Source organism: Lepus europaeus, chromosome 10, assembly GCF_033115175.1.
Source record: "Lepus europaeus isolate LE1 chromosome 10, mLepTim1.pri, whole genome shotgun sequence".
Classification (NCBI taxonomy): domain Eukaryota; kingdom Metazoa; phylum Chordata; class Mammalia; order Lagomorpha; family Leporidae; genus Lepus; species Lepus europaeus.
The window spans coordinates 8704460-8716845 of NC_084836.1; the positions used below are offsets into that span (position 1 = coordinate 8704460).

General features: G+C 58.5%; 2 protein-coding genes across 4 annotated transcripts in view; one reads left to right on the forward strand and one right to left on the reverse strand.

Annotated features, from left to right (window-relative positions):
* The window catches only part of DDX17 (DEAD-box helicase 17), a 19935-nt gene extending 16646 nt beyond the window's left edge, over positions 1-3289 (forward strand). For both annotated transcript variants that reach the window (XM_062202841.1, XM_062202842.1), the window contains exon 13: positions 372-3289. In XM_062202841.1, the coding sequence (XP_062058825.1) occupies positions 372-877 (506 nt within the window). In that variant the 3' untranslated portion in view covers positions 878-3289. The remainder of the gene's footprint in view (positions 1-371) is intronic.
* KDELR3 (KDEL endoplasmic reticulum protein retention receptor 3) lies at positions 3287-11940 on the reverse strand. Of its 2 annotated transcripts, XM_062202844.1 has the most exons (6): positions 11750-11940; positions 8091-8191; positions 5643-5801; positions 4721-4973; positions 3979-4046; positions 3287-3820 (listed from the first exon to the last, which is right to left on the reverse strand). In XM_062202844.1, exons 1-5 carry the CDS (start codon positions 11838-11840, stop codon positions 4006-4008), a joined length of 645 nt encoding a protein of 214 aa, XP_062058828.1. In that variant the 5' UTR covers positions 11841-11940; the 3' UTR covers positions 3287-3820; positions 3979-4005. The 2 variants fall into 2 exon arrangements, with proteins under 2 accessions (XP_062058828.1, XP_062058827.1); XM_062202843.1 differs by having other exon boundaries at positions 3287-4046.
* Positions 11941-12386: the final 446 nt, after the last annotated feature.

A 12386-nucleotide genomic window follows, 5' to 3' on the forward strand; every position in this document is an offset into this window, starting at 1 on the left:
AATTAAGCTAAATTATCGTTGCTTTTTAATACCTTCAAAATACTTATCTAGTGTTTTTGGTCCTCTTTACCTATGGAGTGAGCAGTGAGATGTGACCGTTGGGACTACATAGTTCTAAAATACAGTAGAATCTCCAGATTGTCCCAGAACACAGTAGAATCCCAGAAACTCCCAAGATTGTGTTGGTTGGTTGTCCTCAAGTAGTAGAGACCTAGGAGGGTGCCAAGTTGGGGATCTTTGAATGTTACTGATGTTACCAGTGAGAGGCTGCTTTCACTGAAGATCCAGGGAGCGTGCAGTCACTCGTGTTGATACAGCTGTGGTTGGATCACGTTCCTTGAATTTAAAGTTGCCTTCTGTCCGTCCATCAGGAGGCCGTTCTCGGTACCGGACCACTTCCTCAGCCAACAATCCCAACCTGATGTATCAGGATGAGTGTGACCGGCGGCTTCGAGGAGTCAAGGATGGTGGCCGGAGAGACTCTGCAAGCTATCGAGATCGTGCTGAAACCGATAGAGCCGGTTATGCTAATGGCAGTGGCTATGGAAGTCCAAATTCCGCCTTTGGAGCACAAGCAGGCCAATACACCTATGGTCAAGGCACCTATGGGGCAGCTGCTTATGGCACCAGTGGCTATACGGCCCAGGAATACGGTGCTGGCACTTACGGAGCCAGTAGCACCACCACAACTGGGAGAAGTTCACAGAGCTCTAGCCAGCAGTTTAGTGGGATAGGCCGGTCTGGGCAGCAGCCACAGCCACTGATGTCACAACAGTTTGCACAGCCTCCAGGAGCTACCAATATGATAGGTTACATGGGGCAGACTGCCTACCAGTACCCTCCCCCCCCTCCACCCCCCCCTCCTTCACGTAAATGAAACCACTCGGTGGTAGTGACTCGAGCAGGCTTAACTACATTTAAAGGAGCACTGTCTTTCCTCTCCCCCTTCCCCTTTTTGTTCTTTCTTTTTCTTTTCCCCCAACCATTGTGATTTGTCTTTCATGCAGATTAGTTAGAGCTCACTGCCAGGTTTCTTCTGCCCACCAAAGTGATCCAGTCTGTAATAACAGAGTTTGTAAAAATATATATAGCCGACTGGAAGAGATTCATTTCCCCCAGCTTCTTGCATGTTGAGGATATCGAGCAATTTTTCATCTTAAGAGAAAAAGTAAGGTATTAGGCCATTGTGTTGGAGCCCATTTTTTGTTGTCCTAAGTTTGGGTGGGTGGGTGGGGGTGCTGATCAAAAAGAAGACAGCGTTTGTGTTTACTGGGTTGGAAAACCTAGAGGGATTTCCCTGCACACTTTCCGTAGTGCTGCTTCGTGGTTCTCGAATCGGAATGGGGTTCCTCAGGCCTGATGAGTTTTAAGACAGAGCTTTGCCGTTGTCGTTCTGGCTGATTGAGGACTTCGTGCATTTCACATTTAAAATTCCTGATTAGTTTTGCTCTGTTAACACTTTGCCTTCCACTCTCTTCCCCCCCTCAATTACTGAAAAATAACAATATTAGTGTCAGGTTAGAAATCGAATGGCTGGCTCGGAGTGTGTTTGTCTCTATGTTGCAGAGGTTGGATGGTAGCATCTGAGCCTCTAGGGGGAAGCTGCCCATTTTTCTTTGTCTTACAACCAGGGACCTCCTGTGAGATTGGTGTTCTAGCCCAGACAGCTACTGTAGCACATGAACAGTAATGCTCACTGGAAATAATTTTAACCGGTGCACTCTGCGTTCACCTGCAGTGTGAACAGCGCCTTTGATCATAAACAACATGCTGAAAATGGGCAAATCGTTTCAACTCAGTATTTGTAGAGCTAGAATAAAAGCAACTCTTTGACAGTTACTCTGCCCTTTTGGCCAAGTTATTGTGAATGAAGAATCTTAAACATAGATGCCCTGTCTCGCACCCGTGTGCGCAGTGCTTTCTAACGGCTTCGGGATGCATGTCCTCATCCTAGGCTCAGCTCCTGCCAGGTAGGTAGTGCTTGGGGCAGGCTGTAGAGGACCAGGGCTCAGTCCTTTTCCCGCACTGAAGGCCGTGAGTTCACCCCTTTGTAGCGATCCTGGCTGCGGTGACGTCTGTCACAGGCGGACCTGGAGAGGGCTTTCCGCTCTCTGTTCACCATTACGAGATAGAGCGATCAGACAGTCCCAGAACCCCCGAGTCGCCGCGGGCCGCCCCGCTATATGCTCGTAGTCAGTGTCGCTCATCGAGGACCCAGCTGAGGGGGGAGAGCCCATTGCATTCTTTGGCCATGGTCTGAGAGTGCGTGCTGGTTTGTAAGAACGCAATACCTAGATACTTGAGGGCTTTTTGTGGGGTTTTGGGGTTTTCTTTGTTTTTTGTTTTTGTTTTGTTTGTTTTGTTTTTGTTTTCCCTTTAAAATTCTTCAAGGAGAGAGAAGGGATGGTTCTGAGGGGTCTGGAAGTATTCAGTGTGCAACATCCAGGTAGGTTGTCAGCGTCAGCTGAAATACATGCATGTGAGGACGTGGGCATCCTTTTTATTTTCCACTTTCTTCTTCCTTAACTTCTCTTTTTCTCCCCATCCTGCAGAAGTTGAGGCCGAGGGAGGCTGGTAGGCACGGAAGCACGCGGCAGACTGCTCTGTGCGTCTCACCAGAGTGCCCCTCCCCCAGAGCGTTGCCCAAGCACTGACTTGTGGACATGGTTCCTAAGGCCAGAATCTGATTGTTTTCTACTTAAGCATAGAGGTTCCCCCACAGGGGTGCTCTACTCTTGCGGCTCTGGAAGCATCCACTGGGGGAGGAGTCTGGGCCGGGAGGCAGTGATTGGGCTGCTGGCTTCCCTTTTCCACCAGGGACATGTGATCCTAAAACCCAAGTAACCGCAGCTTCCAGATCTCAAAAGCTCTGTGGCCTGAGCAGCGCTGAAATCTAGCTGTAGAGTGACTCTCCTGCCTCCATGTCCGTCCCGCACTGGCTCCGGAGCATGGGCAGAAGAGTCCTCGCGGGATGATGATGGCGTTACGGGGAAAGGGGTTTCAGTGCTGAGCTAGGGGCTGCTTCTCCCAACCCTTCCTTACAAGTCATTGTGTGGACTTAAATCATCTACAAGGTTGGTGGCTTTTGCTTGGGATCAGTGCTCTCTGTTCATGTCTTTGCTGGTCTCTGAACACATTCCTGTTGTGTTAAGACGTGAAGGTTCTTAGACGTGTGATGTTCAGCCACAGGATGCTGAGAGCTATGTTACTATTCTTAGTTTGTAAATTGTCCTTTTGATACCATCTTGTTTTCTTTTGTAGGTATAAATAAAAACACTGTTGACAATAAGCTGTGAGTTGATTTTATTTAAAAATTGTTCTGTTTCTGGGTTGGTTCCCTTAACAATGATTTGTTTGCTTCAAGACAAAGTGAGGATGCAGTTCGGGTCCAGAAGCACCGAAGACCAGAAGGGAGGTGGGGCTGGTGGGGCTGGTGGGTCTGCTTGCAGAACTGAGTCAGCAGGGCCTGTGGGGTAGGCGCTTCCAGGAAACGGGCACCCCACATGGCAGGGGGCTGAAGGGCGGGGCACAGAACCGCCCAGCCCTGCCAGAGTGGGTCCCCTTGGTGTGCTGTGGCTTGAGTGCCGTGTAGAGATGGCGCATCTCACACCTGGGGGCTGTCGCCTTTGGACCTCCTATCCGGAAAGTGAAAGTCCCACAAGAAGGTGTGTCCTCCGTGTCGGTGAGGCTTCGGACCAGGACCTTGGGGAGCCTCCCACAGCTGCTTCCACCCACTCAGGCTGGAACGAGAGAGCTTGTTCGGTGGACGTGGGCACCATGTGGGCAGCTGGTCTAGGTTTCTGGTTTCCTGTAGAGAGTACTTAAGGGAGGGGAGAGTACTGATGAGGTGGACTTCTAGATTAATGACCAGTGCTTTGCTGAAATGCACACGAACCAGTTTCGGAGCCCAGTCATGGTTAGGTTCAGTTGCCAAGAACACCAGGGAGGTTAACTCCGTGTGCTTGTGGAGGTACGCACCGTGCACCGTCTCGTCCCCGAGGCTCCTCAGATGGGCATTGGGAGGCTTAGTTTCTTTCCTTTAAGGACTGGGAAGGAAATGGAGGGGAGAGTGTCAGCGACGCAAGGACTGCTTTAGGAACCACGGCACCTTGTGCTGACCACGCCCCCTTCACAGAAGCTGTTAGGCTGTTGGAACCAAGTGGGAGCTGGTTTGGGTTTAACTCCCCTCCTTTTAATTACTTGAAAGGCAGACGATCGCTGGTTTGCTCCCCAAATGCCCACACGAGGTTGAAGCCAGGAGCCCAGAAGCTGACCTGGGTCTCCCACATGGGTGGCTTGAGTCACTGCTGCCTCCCAGGCTGCCCATGAACAGGAGCTTGGATGGTAACACCCAGAACTTGAACTTAGGGGTGTGGGTGTGGGACGACGGCATGACCCTTTCCAGTACCTACCCATGGCCATCCGAATATGGTGCCAGCCCCGTTGCCCACCTGTGAGGCCCTGGGAACTGGTACTGACTTCAGGTTTAGACTTGGCCACATGGTTTCCGTGTATCACACCAAGCTGGTTCCTGCCTTGCCCTTCGTACACATGCTCTGGCCTGTACATTTCACAGAGTACGCACAGTATCTTGGTGTGTCTCACCTTCCATGGCACTGCTTGGTCCCTGGGAATACCTGGCTCCCACCCTGTGAGGGCAGCACCCCCGCAGCCTCACGTATAATGCATAGCTCCTTGGCCCAGTGCCAGCAGCACCTACCTTTGGTGACGTACAAATAGAAGAAGTCACAGTAGAAGATGGTTTGCACTACTCCAGACACCACAGCGATTTGGTCGTAGAAGTTCTCCGTCTGGTACCGCCTGATCCAGTTAGCCAGGTAGAGGGCCCGGTACAGGCCCAGGAAGAACAGGTAGTGAGTGGTGATGGTCTCGGCCTCTCCCGTCTTGCTGATCATGAAGAGCTGAGGCAGGATGGCCACCGACTCCAGGTAGATGGAGAAAGTCCAGAGGATCTGCCAGAGCAGGGTGCCGGGGACTGAGCGAGGCGGGAAGGGCCCGCTCCCTACAAGGTGACAGTGCGCTGCCCAGGGGGGCCGGGGAGAACCCACGTGCTCAGCGTCAGCCTTCAGTCTGTATCCTGTTGCTGTGCAGGTATCTCAGACGTGTGTGCACTATCAGTCTGACTACAGCGTGAACCTTGCCATAGCTCCACGCTGTGGAGCCTTGTTATATGGATTTGACAGAACTGAAGCCAGTTTTCCAAACAGCCCATAACCACCAGCTTCAGGTCTCGGGGGTGCTGGGTGCCCAAGGAGGCATGGGCCCGCTAGTCCTCTTCCGGGGTGTTACTTATCGGAGCATGAGTGCACCGTGTGCCGGGAAGCTGTCTGAGTTATCCCACGGCCAGAGCACACAACCATGGCCCGAGTCAGAGAAATGTCAGCTACGGGGAACGTGTGGCTGACTTGCTCCTTCACACCACAGCCCGTGGCGGGGCTGACGGCTGCTGGGTTCCCGGACAAGACTACGTGAGCCGGTTCTGCAGCAGCGCTGTAACTTGTTGCCAATTCCTTCTAAACTTAGAACTAAGCGGTCACGGCAAGCCCAGCACCCCCCGGGGCGGAGGGAAGGGTGCCGAGAGCGTGCCAGCTGGTGGGGATGAACACCCGGGTCCCCCTCACCTCCAGCGGAGTGAAGCTGTAGTTCTCCAGGAAGGAAAGGCCAATGACCGGGACCAGAAGGAACTCCAGGCGGAATGTGTCATTCTCACTGTCGAACGTTTTCCGAAATTTCCCATAGATCATGTACACTGTGACATAGGCACAGAGGAGAAAGACCACCTAAAAAGAGAGAGCGGTGCTCAGCCCACACGCCAGGCTCCGTGTGCCCCTGATCCCGAGGGTCGGTGCTCCCACCATGGGTCTGCTGGCCTGGAAGCTAAAGGTCACAGCCCTGGGGTGGCCGTTTGGTGCAGCGGGTAAGACCCGAGGCTCACATCCCAAAGCCAGGTGCCTGGGGTGGTGTCCCAGCGCCGCAGGACTCCGGCTTCCTTCCTGGAGGCAGCTGGCGATGGTTTAAGTACTTGGGTGCCTGCCACCCACACAGGAGACCAAGTCAGAATTCCCAGCTCCTCGGCCAGCGCTGTGGCTTAACAGGCTAATCCTCCGCCCTGCGGCACCGGCACACCGGGTTCTAGTCCCGGTTGGGGCGCCGGATTCTATCCCGGTTGCCCCTCTTCCAGGCCAGCTATGGCCCGGGAAGGCAGTGGAAGATGGCCCAAGTCCTTGGGCCCTGCACCCGCATGGGAGACCAGGAGAAGCTCCTGGCTTCCAATCAGCGAGATGCGCCGGTCGCAGCGGCCATTGGAGGGTGAACCAACGGCAAAAAGGAAGAACTTTCTGTCTCTCTCTCTCTCACTATCCACTCTGCCTGTAAAAATTAAAAATAAAATAAATGAAAGAATTCCCAGCTCCTGGCTTCAGCCTGGCCCAGCCCCAGCTGCTGGCCATTCAGTGAGTGGGCCAGCAGATCACTGTCTCCCTCCCTCTCTCTCTGCCTTTCAAATAAATTTTCTTTAAAGCCAGGGTTTGCCCAGCGGGCAGGTGTCCCGCTGCTCTGTCCCTCCTCCTTGCTGCTCTGTGGCTACGTGGAGGGCAGAGCACACTCAGGACTCCCCAGGCCCACTGCACAGTGAAAGTCCACTGTTTAAGGAGCCAGGGGCCGGGGGGCTGGGAGAGCCACACCCCACATCGGAGTGCCTGGCTTTGAGTCCAGCTTCCTGCCACATCCTGGCTTCAGCCCCAGCCCAGGCCTGACCATCGCAGGCATCTGGGAGTGAACCAGCAGACAGGAGCTGGCTCTGTCGGCTTCTGTGTCTGTCTCTCCACCTCTCAAGTAGATAAAATCTCAAAAAGAGGCCGGCGCCGCGGCTCACTAGGCTAATCCTCCACCTGCGGTGCTGGCACACCAGGTTCTAGTCCCGGTCGGGGCGCTGGATTCTGTCCCGGTTGCCCCTATTCCAGGCCAGCTCTCTGCTGTGGCCCGGGAAGGCAGTGGAGGATGGCCCAAGTGCTTGGGCCCTGCACCCCATGGGAGACCAGGAGAAGCACCTGGCTCCTGCCGTAGGATCAGCGCAATGCGCCGGCCGCAGCACACCGACCGCGGCGGCCATTGGAGGGTGAACCAACGGCAAAAGGAAGACCTTTCTCTCTGTCTCTCTCTCTCACTATCCACTTTGCCTGTCAAAAATAAAATAAAATAAAATAAAAATCTTGAAAAGAAAACTAGGAATTTCGGGATCACCACAGCAGAGCATCAGGCCAAGTGTGGGGCCCAGGTCACACACCTGTGAGTGGTGCCAGCCCCAGGATGGCGGGGCAGAAGGCGACGGGGCCTAGGACACGCAGGGGGCATCTGGACTGCCTGCCCCCAAACTGCGGGTGACGAGAGAGAGAAAGGAGACCCTCCCGGTGTTAAAATCACTCCGTGGCCGGCACCCCAGCAGCCGCCGCCCACTGTACTCGCTCGGGCACACGGCTCCCTCTGCTCAGCTGTGGCGCCTTGAGAGCCAGCACGGATAGGGAAAAGCTCAGAGAAGGCTCAGCCCAACAGACCTGAGTCCACGGCCCAAGGCCCCTGCACCGGCGTGGGGGACCTGGTGGAGCGCCAGGCTCTTGGCTTTGACCTGGCCCAGGCCCAGCTGTGGTGGCCATTTGGGAAGTGAACCAGCCTCTCTCTCCCTCCCTCCTTCTCTCTCCCTCCCTCCCTCCCTCCCTCCCTCTTTCTCTCTCTCTCTGTAACTCTGATTTTTCAAATCGATAAATATATATATATATATATATATATTTTTTTTTTTTTTGCTGGGTGGATGGGCAGACACGTACTCTGGCCGTGGGCCACGGCGCCGGCCAGCCCTTAGTGCTGGTAGCACGTGGCCTGGTGTGCACAACAGAACACCCAGTTGTGCGGCCAGCCCCTCTCAGGTACGCCTGAGCGCCACCGGGCACGCGACGAAGCTGAGGCCTCGCCCGCACCCAGCAGAGCGGGCACTGGATCGGGCTGGCCTGGCGGCATGCCCTAGGGTCTGAGGGTCTCGGAAGCCCCCTCCCCACCCCGGCCCGCCGCCTCACCTTCATGACCGTGTTGTAGATGGAGATGAAGTTGGTGAAAAGGTCCAGGTACCTGGTGGTGAAGACGAGGGCAAACAGGACCTGGCTCTTCCCCGAGATGCCTGCGGCAGGGGGGGGGAGGCAGTGAGGCGCCGCGGCCCACCCGCACCCCAGAGAGGGGCAGGGGCTGGGCTGGGGAGGCCCCCGGAGTGTCCGGCCCACCAGGCCACGCGCCACACGCAGGCCCGGCCACGCAGCCCTCCCCTGAGCCCACGGAGCTCCCAGGCGCCAAAGTAAGACACGAACACGGCGTTCCCAGTCCCCCGTGTGCGCGTGCGTGCTCTGGCACGGACGTCGGGGGTGGTGAGATGCGGCTTGGTGCGGGGTGCCCAGGCTTCTCTCCGCGCCGCCCCCAGAGTCCCAGGGACAGCTCACAGCTCACAGCTCACGGCCGCTCCGAGGCGCCGACTCACCAGGGCGCCGGAGCAGGCTACCAGCGGAGCGTTCTGCTTTATTTTCTGACATGTAAAGGTTGAAAAGCCCTTTTCCCAGTTAATGAAAGTCCCACCTGTGTTTGCTCCTTGTGTAACAAAAATCAGGCACCACGGAAAAGCACAGGGAGTGGGGGCAGCCCGGGCGCGGGGTGCAGCCCCCCATCCCGCTGGTGCCCACGGCCCCACACACACATCCGGGGTGCTGCCAGCCTTGTGGAAAACAGAATCCAAGGTCAGCTTGGTTTGGGTGCAAAAAATTGGGAAATCCACGCACACAAGGGATCCTCAGAAGGATCCGGTGGTGAAATCCGTGCGTGACTTCCAGTTACACTGCGCCCAGGTCGCTGGCCTTCGCTTCATTTTCCATGCACTTTTTTTTTTTTTTAAAGATTTACTTATTTGAACGGCAGAATTAGAGAGAGAGAGAGAGAGAGAGAGAGAGAGAGAGAGAGATTTCCCATCCACTGGCTCACTTCCCACATGGCCGAAACATTTTGGCTGGGCCAAAGCCAGGAGCCCGGAACTCCATCCAGGTCTCGCACGTGGGTGCAGGGACCCAGCACTTGGACCACTTTCCACAGCCTTCCCAGGCGCGTCAGCAGGGAGCCGGATTGGCCCTATGGGCTGCCGGCAGGAGAAAGCTGCGGAGCGGGGAACGTCTTTCCTGATGGACGAGCAACACCGCTGAAGCCCTAACGCCTGGGAGGGCGCTGGCTCCAGTGCCGGCTTTCCCGCCAGCGCGCTTCAGGCACGTCCGGGCCTCACCTTGCTCACCTGTAAAGTGGGCACCCCACACAAGGCAGAACCGATAAACGGGAGTCGAGCCTGCGAGTCCCTCCTGGCCAGCCCGGCTTCCCTGCACCTGCAGGGGTGAGGGCAGCAGTGGGGCTGGATGTGTGTGAAGAAGCCCCTGGCACAGGAGGGCAGCAACACGGCGGGCCTCCATAACCCACACCCATGGGTGCCCATCCACGGATTCGACTACAGCAGGTGGAAACCACTTGTGGAAGAGCCCGCACAGCTCCTCTCCCGCCCGTTCCCTAGACAGCAGGCTGTAAGAAGCACTCTGCATTACGTGGTATTAGCCAACAGTCACCCAGACAGGACGTAGGGCACACGGGGGTGTGGGGGTTGCAAACATGGCACCATTTTCCCTCAGGGACCTGCGCATTTTCAGGATTTGGCGTCCAACAACAAGGGACAGGGGTCTCGGAACCCGAGGCCACCCCCACACTCTCCCAGACACCTTGTCCTCAGCCCTCCAACGCAGCCCTGGTGGGGCACACAGCCACCGCCTCCCTGGTCTCGGCTACCCATCTCCTGGCTTCATCTGCGGCGGCCAGGTCTGGCTTCTCAGATTTCCCTCAGCGCTCCGGGAGCCCTGGCAATCTTGCCCACAAGGTGCTCCCACTGTGGAAGACAAGGAGTAATTCGTAGCGAAGCCAGGGCCACGTACCGACCCAAGACAGAGAGGAAGACTTGAACCTGTGCCTGGCCAGGGTCCCTGGCTCCCTCAGCACACAAGAGACTGATCAGGCACGGCCTTCCGTCCCATTTGACAGATGGGAAAACAGAGGCCTAGGGTCACAAGGCAAGGCAGTGGCGGGGCAAGAACAAAGCCCAATGGGCCAGCGCTGTGGCACAGCTGGTAAAGCCACCGTCCACAGGGCTGGCATCCCATATGAACACCAGTTCATGTCCCAGCTGCTCCTCTTCTGATCCAGCTCCCTGCTAATGTGCCTGGGAAAGCAGTAGAAGATGGCCCAAGTCCTTGGGCCCCTGCACCCACGTGGGAGACCCGGAAGAAGCTCCTGGCTTTGGATTGGCCCAGCTCTGGCCGTTGTGTTCAGGTGGGGAGTGAACCAGCAGAAGGATCTCTGTCCTCTCTCTCTCCGTAACTCTGCTTTTCAAATAAATATATAAATCTTTAAAAAGGGGGGGCCTGCTCCTGGCCCCACCCCTCTGGCCCACATCTGCCCTGGCCCCACAGTACTTGTCCCCACCGTGGGCGGTTTCCCACTAGGACATCCGCTCCCCAGGGGTCAGGCTCCGGTGTCTCCCCCACGGGGCCTGCGCAGTGCCTGGCAGGGAGCGGGCTGGACAACGGCGCCACCTCCCGGTCACAAGGGAGCGTGGACACAGGTGGGCGCTGAGTCCCCCTCGCCGGGCCTGCTGCCCGCTGCCCTGCTCGGCACTCCTGGTCCACTCCCGCCATGGGGCCTGCAGGACCGTGAGTGCCTGCCCCTCGGCAGATTCCACACCCAAACAGCGTCCGGGTGAGGGGTCACTCCCTCCGCTGGGACCCTCACCCCAGCACCCACGCGGCCCCTGCGGAGGAGCCTCCACCCCACGCTCGACAGCTCCTCGGGACCCCTCCCTTGCTCCCAAACCTTCCACAGCTCCCCGGTGCCGACGCCCTGGCCGCGCAGAAAAGGCCGGTCCTGGAGTCCTCTGCCTCTCCGGGGACAGGCCCTGTGTCCAGCAACCTCTGTGTGTCCCCACCCCGGTGCCCTCCTGGACCAGCAAAGGGGCTGCTCTCTGCACGAGGCCTCTGGCGCCACTCGCTGCCCCCCACCCCCGGCTCCCACGGAGCAGGAGCTCAGCTCTGTAGCCCCTCATCCGGGACACCAGGGACAAAGACGGCTGTGGCCGCCCCCCGTGGCTCTGGATCTGTCTGGCCAGCATGAGTGGAGCCCAGGGGCTGCCCCAGTGGCAGGCCGGACAGCGGGCAAGCAGCGGCACCCCTGCAGCCTCCTGGGGCAGCGCCACGCCCAGGCTGCCACATCACAGCCTCCTACCACTCGCAGGGAGGGGGGAAGAGGGCCCAGCCTGGGAGGGGTGCAGAGCCGGGCAGGGGACAGAGTCAGGGACCCCTTCATGGGGGCAAAACCCCCTCTGGCAACGGTGACAGGGCAGGAGAGGGGGGGGAGTGTCCCCTGCTCAGCTTCCAACCAGCAGGGTCAAGGCCAAGGCAGGGGTGGGGTGGACCACGGACGCAGCCGCCCACCCTCTCCGCATCTCCTTGGTCTCCTCCTTTGACGGACTTGACTTTGGAAGCCGGACCGTGCACAGAGAGTTTCAAGGCCTCCCAAGCCGAAGTCCCCGCCCCGAGCGGACACGGAGCAGCGAGCGCCCGGCCGCAGGCGAGCGAGCGGGCCCCCCGTCCCCGCCCCCGGCGCCCCTCACCCGCGCAGCACTTGGACCTCCAGATCTTCCCCAGGAGCAAGATCATGGCCAGGAGGTGGCTCAGGTCGCCGAGGATTCGGAACACGTTCATGGTCCAGCTGCCGGCCCTGCGCCCGCGCCCAGCAAACTTCCAGGAAACGTGCGAGCGGGCGGGCGGTGCCACGTCCCCGGCCCCGGCCTGTCGCTGCTCGGGCCCCTGCCCGCGCTGCCCGCCCGCGCCGCGCCGCCGCCAGCGAGCCCTTGGCCGCGCGGTGACGTGGCCAGGCCGGCCGGGCGCGGGGCGGGGGCCAGGAAGCGGCGCCGCCGGGATCCCGCCTCCCGCCCATCCCAGCGCTCGGCTCCTGGGGCGGGGCCGGCGAGGCAGGGGGGCTTCCGGCCTGTGCCCAGCGCCCCGCCGCCCCGGGCAGTGTCTGCGCCCGCGGCCTCTGGTCTTCAGAAGCCGGAGTGCCCCGCGGCGCTGGCTGCCTCAGTTTCCTCCCGTGCCCAGGCCCGAGGGCGTGGTGCCAGGGCTGGGCCAGAGGCCAGCAGGTGGGGAGCGCCGAGTGACCCACTGTCCTCACCGTTCTGGGGTTTGAACCCCCAAGAGCTGGACCCCGGCCAGACCCGCAGCTAACTGGGCAGCCGCTGGTGTCCCGAC

Excerpts from the sequence above, each read along its gene's own strand:
- KDELR3 (XM_062202844.1), bottom strand. The coding sequence starts at position 11,840 with ATGAACGTGTTCCGAATCCTCGGCGACCTGAGCCACCTCCTGGCCATG. Across the intron at positions 8,192-11,749 it reads GAGGTCCAAGTGCTGCGCGG|GCATCTCGGGGAAGAGCCAG; the intron begins GTGAGGGGCGCC and ends CCCCTGCCGCAG. Across the intron at positions 4,974-5,642 it reads ACAGCTTCACTCCGCTGGAG|ATCCTCTGGACTTTCTCCAT; the intron begins GTGAGGGGGACC and ends CTGCTCTGGCAG.